The 13,454-nt window shown below is 47.9% G+C and overlaps 1 protein-coding gene across 9 annotated transcripts; it reads right to left on the reverse strand.

Annotated features, from left to right (window-relative positions):
- Nucleotides 1-1,980: 1,980 nt before the first annotated feature.
- Nucleotides 1,981-10,746, reverse strand: Fancg (FA complementation group G). 9 transcript variants are annotated; one of them, XM_059254182.1, is made up of 14 exons: nucleotides 10,412-10,746; nucleotides 10,118-10,208; nucleotides 9,137-9,268; nucleotides 8,589-8,791; nucleotides 6,665-6,800; nucleotides 6,390-6,520; nucleotides 6,155-6,301; nucleotides 5,875-6,026; nucleotides 4,483-4,549; nucleotides 4,025-4,311; nucleotides 3,840-3,886; nucleotides 2,982-3,137; nucleotides 2,468-2,585; nucleotides 1,981-2,337 (listed from the first exon to the last, which is right to left on the reverse strand). In XM_059254182.1, exons 1-14 carry the CDS (start codon nucleotides 10,505-10,507, stop codon nucleotides 2,229-2,231), a joined length of 1,872 nt encoding a protein of 623 aa, XP_059110165.1. In that variant the 5' UTR covers nucleotides 10,508-10,746; the 3' UTR covers nucleotides 1,981-2,228. The 9 variants fall into 9 exon arrangements, 6 of the variants coding, with proteins under 6 accessions (XP_059110165.1, XP_059110167.1, XP_059110164.1 ...); XM_059254184.1 differs by having other exon boundaries at nucleotides 4,025-4,164; nucleotides 10,118-10,211; XM_059254181.1 differs by having other exon boundaries at nucleotides 10,118-10,211.
- Nucleotides 10,747-13,454: the final 2,708 nt, after the last annotated feature.

The raw sequence follows: 13,454 nt of genomic DNA on the forward strand, positions 1-13,454 counted from the left end.
GACCAATCAGCAAAAGGAATCGACCAGATCGTCTGGTAAAAGAGCCTTTACTCCCCCCCCCGCCCCGGGGAGGCCTCTCCTACTTGGCTCCAGTTGATTGGCTCCTTAGTTTATAAGCTGCTGGAAGAACCTGGCACAATGGCCTGAACCCTTGTTAGTTTAGTCTGGTTGTAATGATAACCCACGTAGTCCATTCCTCGCCAATCCTGGGGATCCTCTTACTCCACTACACTAACCCTCCGTGCGCCTTTAAAACACTGACTCCAACGAAGGGCGTGGTGGACGGACTAGGTCTGTAATCCTAGCAGTTGGGAAGCAGAGGCTGGAGAATTATTAGTTGGATATAAACTCAGGATACCGGATCTTTTCTGAAAAACAAAACCCGGTCGGGCGTAGTGGCGTAGATCTATAATCGTAGCGTCAAAGCAGTATCTCAAAAATAAATTTCTAAAGCAGTGTGGTGGCACATGTTTTTAATCTCAACACTTGGGAGGCAAAGGCAGATGGATCTCTGTTCTATGAGTTTTAAATCAGCCTGGTCTATAAAAAAAGAGTTGCAGCCAGCCAGGGCTACATAGTGAGACCTTGTCTCAAAACTAAGTAAATATAATTTTTTAAAAAAGCAAAACCAGCTGGGTATGGTGGTGTTTACCCTAGATCCCAGTACACCACAGGCTTTAAAAGCAGGAGGGTTGAGAGTTCGAAGCCAGCTGGTGCTACATAGCTAGACTAGGTCTACCAAAAAACACTAGCTCTAGCCACCCTTCTCTGGACCCTAGTTCTGAATCAGCAGCACCCCAGCTTAATCCACTCTGTTGACATTGCACTCTCCTAACTAGTCCCTCAGGTTTACAATTTCTCTGGGTTTGGGAGTACACACTCCCTGCTATCGTGTATTAAATATTATCTGGGGAGGAAGCGCACTCGGTTCAAGGGCATTTGCAGAACACATAGCAAATTCAGCAGTGCCTAAGAGCAAGAAACTCAACCACAGGCTCCGACTTAAGGTCCTTGGGCCCCAAAAGACAATTAATTGGCTCTCGTTGTAGTCAACAGACTGTTAGCTCCGAGTGGTATCCTGATTCAACTCACCCTTCACCTCCTACCCACACAGACTGATCTGAGACAGTTTGTTTCTAGATACGGAGCTACTCTGAGGAATATCTCTTTCATTTTTGTTTTGATTTTTTGAGACAGCCCTGGCTGTCCTGGAACTCACTATGTAGAACAGGCTGGCCTCAGATTCCACCTGCCCCCGCCTTTAATCCCCGCTGGGATTAAAGTGGCATACCACTTCTTAAGTATCATGTACCCACGCTTCCCTAAGAGGCCTGTCAAGATCATTCTTCAGACCAACTTCATTCACTCTGTCACCTACCACAGATTCCTGGGCTTTCAGATAACAAAGCTAGAGAGATGGCTCAGTGGTTAAGAGAGTGTAACTGCCCTTCCAGAGAACACAGGTTGGATTCCCAGCACCCATGTCAGGTGGTTCACAACCTCCTGTAACTATAACTCTGAGGGACCCAACGCCTCTGGCCTCCAGTGGCACCCACACACATATAGATGGCATACACACACGATTTAAAATAAGTAATTAAAATTTTTAATAATTTTTAAAGGACTATGTCACTGCTTCCTCAGAAGGATTAACGTAGCCTTTTCCTCATGCTCATACCTCGAGCTCTTAAGATAGATAGTGGGGGTTGGGTGAGGGATAGGGAGGGACTGGGGACTTATATGTGAGGAACTGGAGTTCAGTCCCCAGAATCCAACCTTCCAAAAAGAAAGTGGGAGGGAAGAGGGGACCTGGGAGGCAGGGAAGGTAGACATAAGTTGGATGTTAGGAAGACAGCATCTTAAATAACCAACACCCAACTAGTCTGCCATGACTCTTCCCATTCACCATGTGTAATAAGCAGATAATAGGTAAATACGAGATTTTACTCAACACATATACCAAAAAAAAAAAAAAAAAAAAGAGGAAGAAAGAAAAGAAACAGGAAACAAGTGTCATGACCGAAGTCAAGGATTTGTTCATGGAACTGTTCTGGTACTAGACTGGCAGCAAGAAGACAAGCTTACAAGACCAGCAACCTCAGCAGTGGAGGAGTGACTTAGGAACAATCAGCCCCAGCCATATTATCCAAAGAGGATAAGGGAGGAAAAAACCCTCCCCATGGAGATGGTCCAAGGGGCCCCAGCTCAAGCTCCAGGAAACAAGGAAGCTACAGGTCATGAGACTCCAGCAGAGATGTTCCAAACTCCTCAAGGAGAGCTTCACAGTTAGGGGGATGGATCCAGCTCAAACAGGTTTCTAAATACAGTGGAAGAGACCTGAAAAGCAAGAATGGTGGTGCCTAAGAGTGCAAGACAGACATAGGTTTGACATCCTTCCTTCCTTCTGTTCCTCAGCACCTCCACTACAGCATTCCAACTCCTCCCCAGCCCCAAGACTCAGCCTTACCAGGTAGCTTCTTCCCGTGGTGCTTGAGTTTGGGCCTCCTGCCAGAAAGCAGTGGCCTCATTCTTCCGTTTCAATCTTTTCAGAGTCTGAAGCAGGTAAAAGGAACCATCTCTATTGCCTATAGGCCCTGCAAAACACCAAGACTTAGAACCTGATATAGCCTTAGACCTAGAGAGAAGCAACATCTTGTCTACACAATACATGAAACCAAAACTAGATTATTCATAACCATACTCTCCAGAAGCCACTGCTTGCCCAATACAAAATGTTCACCTGACCCTGTTCCTACAAAACCATCCCCACACAGGCCAGATCTTTGTGTCTGAGGACAACAGAGAGACCAGGGAACTCTTAGGAGCCTTGCATACTTGTTTGTTCATATATGCACACATGGTTACCTTCTGGTAATACAGTATAACCCTATCCAGTCTTCCTATCTGGGCATATCATTCTTACATGGTGGTCCAAGTACCACTCCTCCTGTACAAGGCCAACGTCATGCAAATGTACTTACCTGGGCATATCTGTACACTAAGGAGGAAGTCACTTAAGGCTCTGGTATCCTGGCCACTGGCTGCCCATTCTAGCCCACGACTAAGCAGAGCAGCTACTTGAAGCTGTTTCAGGACCATATCAGGCCTACACTTCTGCTCACAGCTGGAGCCTGCACCTAGAGACCACCACCAAAGTCAACAAGTATCTTCCCGTCATCCCAGACAAACACTCACCAAACCTCCAAGTCCCCATTCTCCTCCTATCTTCCCCAACTTTTTTTTTTTTGGAGACAAGGTCTCACCACATAGTCCTGGCTGACTCAGAACTTATTATGTAAATCAGGATGGCCCCAAACTCAGAGATCTACCGGCTGGAGTGCTAGGATTAAAGGTATGTGCTACCATGCCTGGCATGTCACCCTAAGTCTCCCAGTCTGGTGGACTGGAGAACAATGGGAAGGGAACCCACACACCACTTTCAGGAGTTAAGAAAAACTGACATCTAAATTAGAGTCAGGCACATTCAAACATCTATATTGTCAACACTTGAGAGGTAGAGGCAAGAGGAACAGGAGTCCAAGGGCACCCTTGACTAAAATGGTCAACTTGAGGCCAGCCTAGTCGATATGAGAACCTGTTTTATAAAAAAGAAGAGAAAGGAAAAGAGAAAACTTAAAAAAAAAAAAAATTAGCCAGGCGGTGGTGGTGCACGCCTTTAAGTGGTGGTGGTGTACGCCTTTAATCCCAGCACTTGGGAGGCAGAGCCAAGCGGATCTCTGTGAGTTCAAGGCCAGCTTGGTCTACAGAGTGAGATCCAGAACAGGAACCAAAACTACACAGAGAAACCCTGTCTCGAGAAAAAAAAAAAATTAAATCACCTTGTTCTTTGTCCTCAGGCAGGGCCCGAAAGAGCAGCTCAAGGCACCTGAAGTGGGATATAAATAGCAGGAATAAAGAGCTGACCTCAGAAATTAAGGCAACTACTAAGAATAAAGTCCACCAACCAAGGTCCCGAGCAGAAAGCCATCCTTCCACCCTCCCCCTACTGTCTTCCCGGACTCACTCGCTAAACTCACTAAGTGCCTCTTTTTGAGCCTTTAGTTGTGACCAGGCCTGGCCCTGAAGCAGGTGGGTAGCAGAGACCCAGACTGGGCAGTATGGCAGTTCTTTGGTTCTTTTTCTGGCATTTTCCCACAAGGACATCTTGGGAAGCAGAGATGAAGTTCGACTGAGCAGCTCCCCACATACAGTCAAAGCGTCTGGGGCTCGGCCTGCCTGGATCAACGCTGCCGCCGCCTCCAGACACAACTCTGGTATACAAGGCCCTGGAGAGGAGGTGGGCGGGAAGAACTGGGGGGAGAGGGGCAGTGGCATGAAGTGGCATGAGCCAACACTCCTGAGCTCTTTACCAGGCTCCAGTACCACGCAGAGAGAACTGATTCCCTCAGGGAGACCAATCAAGTGCGGGGAGAGGGGTCCCAACCCACCCACCTAACCGCAAAGATCCTAAAACACACCTACCCTCGGCTCTGAGCCACCCAGCAACATGGCCAGCAGGTCCAAGTAATGCTCCGCAGCGTCTTCTGCCCTGGAGAGTCAGTCAGCCCGTGAGTTTCACCAAGGACCCTGGCACCCCATAAAGGTTCCAGTGAGAATACTCTCTTAGCTAATGAGGGATGCCTTGGGCCCTGAGGTGTAAAGTGGGGAGCGGGGCTTGGGAGCTCCAACCCTGGCTCAGTATAGATCCATCCCATTTCAGGATGGATGGGGTAGGCTACGTCAGCATTTCAAACAGAAGACGTTACCGTCTGGATGGGGACTTCTCCGTTAAAGCCCCGCTTTAAGGCAGGAAGCTATGTCTTGCCTAAGCTTTAGCACAGGAATAAGCAATCTCACAAGAGAAGCATGGGGTCTGGGGAACACGGTTCAGTGGATGAAGTGCTTGCTATGCACATGTGACGAGTTAGAGCTCCGGTACTCCTGTAAAAACCCACACAGCAATACACTTCTTTTTTGGTTTCTCTTTGTAGCACCAGCTGTCCTGGAACTCCCTCTGTAGACTGAGCTGGCCTTGAACTCACAGAGATCCACCTGCCTCTGCCTCCCAAGTGCTGGGACCAAGGGCATGCACCACCACCTCCCCAGCCACCACCACCACCACCAGGCTACAAAATACATTTTTAACCACAGCACTGGGGGTGAAGGAGGAGTCAGAGACAGGCAAATCACAAGGTTTCACTGGCCAGCCAGTCTAGCCAAAACTAGTGAGCTCCAGGTTCACTGAGAGATCCTGTCTCAAGAAATATAGTAGATAGCTGGGCAGTAGTGGCGCACGCCTTTAATCCCAGCACTTGGGAGGCAGAGCCAGGCGGATCTCTGTGAGTTCGAGGTCAGCCTGGTCTACAGAGTGAGATCTAGGACAGGCACCAAAACTACACAGAGAAACCCTGTCTCGAAAAAAAAAAACCAAAAAAAAAAAAAAAAAGAAAAGAAAAGAAATATAGTAGATAACAATAGAGGAAGACTGGGCTGGAGAGATGGCTCAGAGGTTATGAGCACTGCTTGCTCTTCCAAAGGTCCTGAGTTCAAATCCCAGCAACCACATGGAGGCTCACAACCATCTGTAATGAAATCCAGCACCCTCTTCATGCAGGCAGAATACTGTATACATAATAAATAAATCTTTAAAAAAAAAAAAACAAAAAAAAACCATAGCGGAAGACATCTAATGTCAATCTCTAGCTTTCACACACCCCAGAACAGCCAAGTGGAAGCTCTCCCTGACCCTGCACGCACAGGTATACCACACATACCAAAAATAAATAAAATTTTAGAGAGAGAGAAAGAATCGCATGCCCAGCAAAAGCATCAGAAGTGGGAATAGGGACTCTGGTGAGCAGTGGGAAGACTCACCTCCCTGTCTGTAGACATCGGCTTGCTAGCAGGTGCTTCGCCTGGCTCTGTGTGCCACAGTGAAGAGGAGAGGCTGGGTCAGGTTGTGGAAGTAGCAATTCTACCTCAATGAGAAGTTTGAGCATTTCAGGACTATGAGTGGCACTCAAGGCCTAAAAAGAACAGAAAGAATTTATATCTTTGAGAACCACACATCTGTGTACTTCTGTCTTGATGAGTCATCCCAACACAAGCGCCTGAGCAGTCCTCTACAAGGTGTCTCCACCTGGAAGCTCCTCACCTCAACCAGCAGCTCCAGACTCTCCAGCTCAGCTGCTGTGTCTCCTAGTTGTCGATATATTCTGGAAGCCTCCAGAAGAGGAAAGGCACAGGTTGTTCCCACCTTCAGGGCAGCAGTCAAGTACAACAGCGCTCTCTGTGGATTTCCCTATATGAATGGAAAGATACAAGCCTTAGCTACCCTTACAAAGCATGATGTCCATGGTTTCCCCCAATCCCTAAGGCTTTATCTTTACCATCTTACGGAGACAGGTCCCCAGCGCTGTGTACACCTGGACTAACACAGATGGTGGACACAGGCCTGAGGCTGCTTCATGCAAGCTGTTCAGTGCACGGGGTAGGCTCCCTGTGATAAGCTCCTGGAGGCCTGGAGGCAATCACGGTACAGGCTTAGAAAAGCTCGTAAGGTAGGAAGCATGATGAGAACAACTTAGAGGAACTCCACGGAAACACGGAGAGCAGAAGCCCAGAGGACCCTTTAGGGAAAGAGAGAGAGGTCAGGTTGCTAGACCTTGGCGGCAGGCCAGTGCTGTCCAAAGGACATCCCGCAAACCCTGAGCATCCTGCAGAATCAATGGGGCATCTGACTTCTCGGCCGGAGGGCTCCAGGATTTGAGCAGCAGCAGCAGATCCTCAGAGGTCTCAGTCTGGAGAGAGAAGGACAGTCAGAGGCTCTCACCTGCAAGCACCCCATCTTCTCCTGTCAGTCTGTCCCACCCAGTCTTTGAGCCCGAGAGTCCTTCTGATTACTGTTCCCCCATTATAAGAGAAAGATAACTGTGGGGCAATGGTGTGGGCAGGAAGGAAAATCCTAGGAAGTGCTGACTGAAGTTCCCTGTCACTCATATGCCCAGGTGGACATGGGACAAGGAATGTGTCTGGGTTACTATGAGAGGATTGAGCCTGGGAGGCAGCTTTAGCACTCATAGAGCCTTATCCTGACTTGGATTTATTAAGCAATTTTTAAAACTGTCCCCAAGAAAACCCCTCAATGAGGAGCTAACCAGAGCAAGGTCTCAAAAAAACTGGTTTGGTTTTTGTCTGTTTGTTTGTTTTTGCTCTTTTGACAACCATCATAGCAGCCTTCCCAGCATGGAATGCTGTAGACCGAGAACGGTGGTGTAGGCCTGCTATCTGAGGGACTCAGACTCCGGGACAGGGGTTCTCAAGTTCCTAATGCTGTGACCCTGTAATACAATTCCTCGTGCTGTGGACCCCCCAACCATACAATTATTTCGTTGCTTCTTCGTAACTGTAATTTTGCTACTGTGATGAATCGCAATGTAAATATCTGTGTTTCTGATGGTCTTAGGTGACCCCTGCGAAACGGTCATTCGACCCTCAAAGGGGTCATGATCCACCCCCAGGTTGAGAACCACTGCTCTAGAAGCTAAGGCAAAAAGGATCACAGGTTCAAGGTCTTGAACCCAGGCTATAGAGTAGCCTTGGCGACAAGTAAGTTCAAGGCTAGACTTGACAACTTATTAAGGTTCTACCTCCAATTAAAAAGTAATGAGAGGGCTGGAGAGATGGCTCAGAGGTTAAGAGCACTGACTGGTCTTCTAGAGGTTCTGAGTTCAATTCCCAGCAGCCACATGGTGGCTCACAACCACCTATAATGAGATCTGGTGCTCTCTTCTGGCCTGCAGATATACATGCAGGCAGAACACTATCCGTAATAAATAAATAAATATTTAAAAAAAAAAAAAAAAAAAAAAAAAAAAAGTAATGAGAGTTGAGAGCTGGGTGTGGTGGTTCACAGCTGTAAATCTCAGCATGGGAGAGGCTGAGGCAAGGAGGACTGCGATAGTTTGCAGCCTGGGTACACAGTAAGGGCCTGTCTCGAAAACAAAGTGGGAGACCTGTCACGGTGGTGCACTCCTCTAATCCCAGCACTTAGAGGAGGCAGAGGCAGGTAGATCTTTGTGAGTTTGAAACCAGCCTGGTCTACGTTGAGAGCTAAGGCTACATAGTGAGACCCTGTCTCCAAAAAAAGTGTGTGTGTGTGTGTGTGTGTGTGTGTGTGTGTTTGTGTGTGTGTGTGTGTGTGTTGTGTATGTGTTGGGGAGTGGGAGAGGTGGACTGCAGAGATGGCTTAGAGGTTAAGAGCACCTGTTCTTACAGAGTACCCAAGTTTGGTTCCCAGCATCCACGTGGTGGCTCACAACTACCTGTAACTCCAGTTACAGGGGATCCTACACCCTCTTCTGACCTCTCCATGGGTACCAGGCATGAACATAGTACACATATATGCAGGTAGGTCAAACACTCATAAACACAGAAATAAATTTTCTTAACAAGTGGGCAGGAGAGAAGGATGGAAAAAGTATCTCAGTGGTAGAGTGCCTGCCTAGCATGTCTGAAGCCCTAGGTAAATAGTGCAGCTACGGGGAAGAGTGGAGAGTAAGCACTTTCATCTACATTTTCCTGGTTACCTGGCTGCCATTGAGGGCTTGCAAGAGCAAGGCCAGGTCCCCCGGGTGATCGGTCCTCATCCAGAGGATAGCTTGAAGGCTGGCCAGGCAGTGTAAGGTAGGTAGCAGCTCCGGCAGAAGGGAGGAAGCAGAAAGCACAGAGTGCCACAGCTCCTGGAGTCCCTGCTGTGACTTTGGCTCCAGCTGATTCTGGGTCTCCATCACTGTAGAACACACACACACACACACACACACACACACACACACACACACACATCTATCTCTCATCTCCCCACACCCTCTGGTTTTTCCTTTCTTAAAACTCCCAAAGATTACAATAATACACCTGGTCTGAAGAACATACAGAGGACGAGAAAAGGGCATCTGTCTCAGTGGAGATGACAGGTTTTGTGCCTCTCACCTCCCCCACCCCATCCCCCACCCACACACACCCCTCAAGTCTCACCCCTAAATCCAGACTGGAACTGCCAGGGGCATGGGAGGCACACACCCCTCAAGTCTCACCCCTAAATCCAGACTGGAACTGCCAGGGGCATGGGAGGCCTTACCTCTCTCTAGGCCCCTTTGAACATCCTTGGTAAGGTCTTCAGCGAAACCCTGGGCCAGGCTAGCCCTCAGGATGATATAGTTACAGATGACTGTCAGCTCCAAGGGGAGAGCAGGAAGAGCAGCAGGGAGTCCTGGAGTGACAGATGCTGGTCTCACAGGCTGTCCCATGAAATACAGCCCAAACGGTTTCCAATCCAGAGATCAACCCCACTCCAACCGAGATGCCTTCAATAAGGAATTCATCTTTTGTTCAGAAACTTGGAAAGAACAAGTTCTTGAAATCTCCTGAAAAAAATCACTTCTTCAAATGTTGCAGTGTGTGTGTGTGTGTGTGTGTGTGTGTGTGTGTGTGTAAGGTGAGGGGGAATTCACCTATTGAAAGACAATTCCACCTGTCTCTTAGTGCTTTAAACAGTGTAGAGAAAAGATTAATAGAATCGTTGTATCTAGGGTAAACATCAGAATGCATAGTTTTTTTCCGTAAGTGCTTAGACTTTAAGAAATCATTGTGGAAAACAGTGATTGTTTTCTGTTATCTAGAGAGCTGTCTTTCTGAAGGAGCTTTACAGCCTTTGCATGACTTTGGACACAATACAGTCCTGGCACACCTGGAGCATCCAGAATTATTGGGTACTGCAAACAGTACCCAATAAGACCTAAAGTGATGCTTTCCTTTAGAAGAACACGCAGATTAGATCAGGGGCTTTGGTATGAGGAACTTGTTTTACCCAAAAAGCATCGTTTGTGTAACAGTCAACAGATACGCCTTTGCACAGCTGTTCGAGGTTCAGGCCACCAGAGGCTGGACCTCCCTGCTGCAAGGAGCCTAAAATTTACCTTGGAGTGCCCTTCTTTCTTTGATCGTCCGCACAACACACAACACCCGACGAAACAGGACTCCTAAACCCTCGGAATAATCACCTCAATCCCGGAACCGCTGCTGAGGAGAGGAAATGAGCCTCCTGGGAGCTCTGTCTTACCTTGTAAAGTGAGGAGGAGCTCCCTAAACCCTTCCAGTGTTTCTTGAGCCAACTGCTGTCGCCTCAAAGACGGACGAGAATCCCCAGTCAGCTGCTGAAATTAGGAGGGGGCCGCTGAGGACCAGTCCTTCTCCCTCGTAGCCGAGACAAGGGTGGGACACATTTTCCAGTCACTTCTGGTTTTTTGGACAGAGATCAAGCTCTGCTCCTTCCCCCAGGCTTCGGGTGAAATCATTGCAAACCCGCCTTCCGGGATCTTGAGGATACAAGGCGAGGGTCCCAGAACCATCTTACCCTAGTCTGTCCAACGAGCCAGTCATTCTTTTCCCTCCACAGGTCCAGGCTACTAGAAGATGTTTGGGGGAGGGCTGGAATGATCTGGCTGCACATTGTCGCCGAGGTTGAGCCCCGTTACCCGAGTCTTCTGATGGGTGATGCTGGTCCCGCCGACGCCTTCACCCTAGCCCCGAGGAGGATGCCCACTTCGGCGTCTCAGCCGGCCGGCCCTCGGTGGCCAGAAGGCTCAACACGCTCTTCCCGCCGCCGCCCACCGCGGCTCTGGTTGGCCAGGCTGCAAAACTCTCGGCCACGGTTGGTTCTCTTCAAGAGTCGGTTCCCGCGGGAAACTGGAAAGACAGGCCAGCCACAGGCCAGGGACAGACTGCTGGCCTTCGCGGGGCCCAGTAGTGAGACGAGGTTAGCGGGAGCGGGTGCTGGCACCAGAGTCTCTGGCTCCGCTCTGCCTTAGAACCAACGGCAGCCCAGGTTTTCCCCTCCGTGGCGGGCTGGCCCGCGCGGTGCCTGCTGGGGGTTGTAGTACTGTGGAGAGCGCCCAAGAAAGGATTTCCCCACCCCCACGTCCACTCACTCCCCCATCCCCCTGCAAAAGGAAAATGTCTCCTAAAAGCTAGGGACAGGGGACTGAAGCCCTTAGTAATCTTCCCATCCTTTCTTTTTTAATAAGTAATCGGACATCCCTACGCAGAAAGAAAGAAAAGTACTTGGCTCAGTGTATGTAAACATCAATTCAAAATGATTCACAGAAGAAATATAAAAGCCCCAAATATAAAGCTTACAAGAAAACACCTTCATGGGTTTAACAAGTTTTGGTTTTGCTTCGTTACTGTTAGTTTTGAAGATTTGTTTTTGTTTTTTAATTATATGTGTCTGTGTGGGTAGGTAGGTGAGGTGGCCAGAGGTGTCCAATGCCTTGTACCTGAGTTTAAGGCCTGAGCCGCCTGACATGTGCACTGGGAATGAACTCGAACACAAGCCTGCAAGTGCACAATGTACTCTTAACCCGGAGCCATCTGTCCAGCCCAATGTTATTTTTGAGAGAGTCTCACTATGTAATCCTAGCTGGCCTGGTGCTGGCTTTGCAACCACCAACTAGTGGTAGTCCTCCTGCCTCAGTCTCTCAAGTACTGGAATTACCAAATCCAAAGAAGCTGCCAGACTCAAAGTCCCACCTCACCACTTCCTGTGCATTTCTCTACCCATTTTCTGGGCTCAGTCTCTATGGCTACTTCCTGTCAACTAGTCGCTGGCTCCGCCTCTTGGCCCAAGGTTGATTTTTTTTTAATAAATGCAATCTTTAGGTTCACAGTGTGATCAAATAGCCCTCAACACTCTGCCTTATTCCTTTAGGCCAGTGGTTTCTCAACCTGTGGATCTCAACAGGTGGGATGACTCATTCACAGGGATCACCATCAGAAAACAGATATTTATTTACATTATGATTATAACAGTAGCAAAACTACAGTTATGAAGTAGCAAAGAAATAATTTTATGGGGGGGTTTCACATGAGGAAATATATTAAATGGTTGCAGCGTTATGGAGGTTAAGAACCACTCATCTGGATAGTTTCTGATCCAGAAATTGCCTGTTTGGCTAGCCTGCCATGGTTAGGAGGAGAGTGCTTATTGGGCACAGAGTTTCTTTGAGGGGATGAACTGTTCTGGAATTGATAGTTGTCATCTTTGCTGATTATATACTTATGACCATCGAACGCTACACTTTTTTTGGTCTTTTGAGAGTCGTCTCAGTCTGTAGCCCTGGGTGGCCTACACCTTGCTCTGACGACCCAGTGGCCTTTAACGTGTGGCAGCTGTCCTGCTTCTGCGTCCTGTTTGCTGGGATTATATACTTTTTCTTAGACTTATTTGTTTAATGTATTTATGTATCTTATGTACTGTCTACCTGCCAGAAGAGGGCATTAGATCCCATTATAGAAATAGTTGTGAACTGCCATGTGGTCCCTGGGAAATGAACTTAGGACCTTTGGAAGAAGAAAAACAGTCATATCCTTAACCGCTGAGCCATCTCTCCAGCCTGAAATTTTATTTTCTTGACATTTTAATTTTCCTGGAGGTTTTGTTCTACTTATTGGTCATGGGGACTGACTTGTGAGAGTCAGTACCAGGGATCAAACTCAATCTTTGCCTGTTAAACCACCTCTCCACCCCCCCACACACACACACCTTAAAAAAATACATACTTCCAAATGGTGAGTTTTGTAGTCATGATAAACATGCCTATAATGCTAGCACTCAGGATGGTGAAGTGGGGGAATCAGGAGCTCCAGGCCATCATGGGTTATATAATGAGACTTTATTATTTTTTTTTAAGTTAATTTTACTGTCATAATTTGTTTGTTTGGTGACAGGGTCTCACCAGATAGCCTTGGTTGGCCTAAAACTCACCTTGTAGCCCCAGGCTAGCCTGGAACTCAGAGAGACACTCTAGCCTGTCTCCTGGGTGCTAGGATTAAAGGTGTGTGTCACCACACCTGGCTTTATCTCAGCTTTTAAAAAGAATGAATAAACACTATGCTGAGAGACTTTGGTCACAAAGGATCAAGTGTTAGAGGAGTTCATTCCTAGGCAATGTCAAAATGCCCACAGCAGGCAGATATAGACGGAAAGCGGGGTTAGCAGGGTTAGCGAAGGGGGGTGTGGTGGCACATGGCTGCAGTTCCAGCACCTAGGAGGAAGAGACAGAGACAGGAGGATCCAGAGTTCAAAGCCAGCTTTAGCTAGGCAGGACCCCCGAGAAGCTGGAGAAAGTGCAAGATACAATTTTCTTCTGAGCTGGACGAATTGTAGGGAAACTACTCAACTCTGTGAATATATAAAAAACCACTGAATTTTATACTCCTAACGGATTTTCTCTTAAAATTGTGATTCAACTTGGCTGGCCTGAACTCACCACGTAGAGTAAGATCTTTTTGAGACCTTCCTGTTACCGTCTCCCAAATGCTGGAGGCACACATTTTCCAAGCCAAGTTTCGGTTTCTTATTTCTAATCCACCTTACAAGCTAGTTAGGGACTTCCCCT

This window comes from Peromyscus eremicus, chromosome 2 (genome assembly GCF_949786415.1).
Source record: "Peromyscus eremicus chromosome 2, PerEre_H2_v1, whole genome shotgun sequence".
In the NCBI taxonomy this organism is placed as follows: Eukaryota; Metazoa; Chordata; class Mammalia; order Rodentia; family Cricetidae; genus Peromyscus; species Peromyscus eremicus.

What these genes read in the sequence shown, in the direction of transcription:
- Fancg (XM_059254181.1), bottom strand. Translation starts at nt 10,507, where the DNA reads ATGTGCAGCCAGATCATTCCAGCCCTCCCCCAAACATCTTCTAGTAGC. An exon ending in TCAAAGGGGCCTAGAGAGAG is followed by an intron (nt 8,792 to 9,136) that starts GTAAGGCCTCCC and finishes TGTGTTCTACAG; the next exon opens with TGATGGAGACCCAGAATCAG. An exon ending in AAGCCCTCAATGGCAGCCAG is followed by an intron (nt 6,801 to 8,588) that starts GTAACCAGGAAA and finishes TTCTCTCTCCAG; the next exon opens with ACTGAGACCTCTGAGGATCT.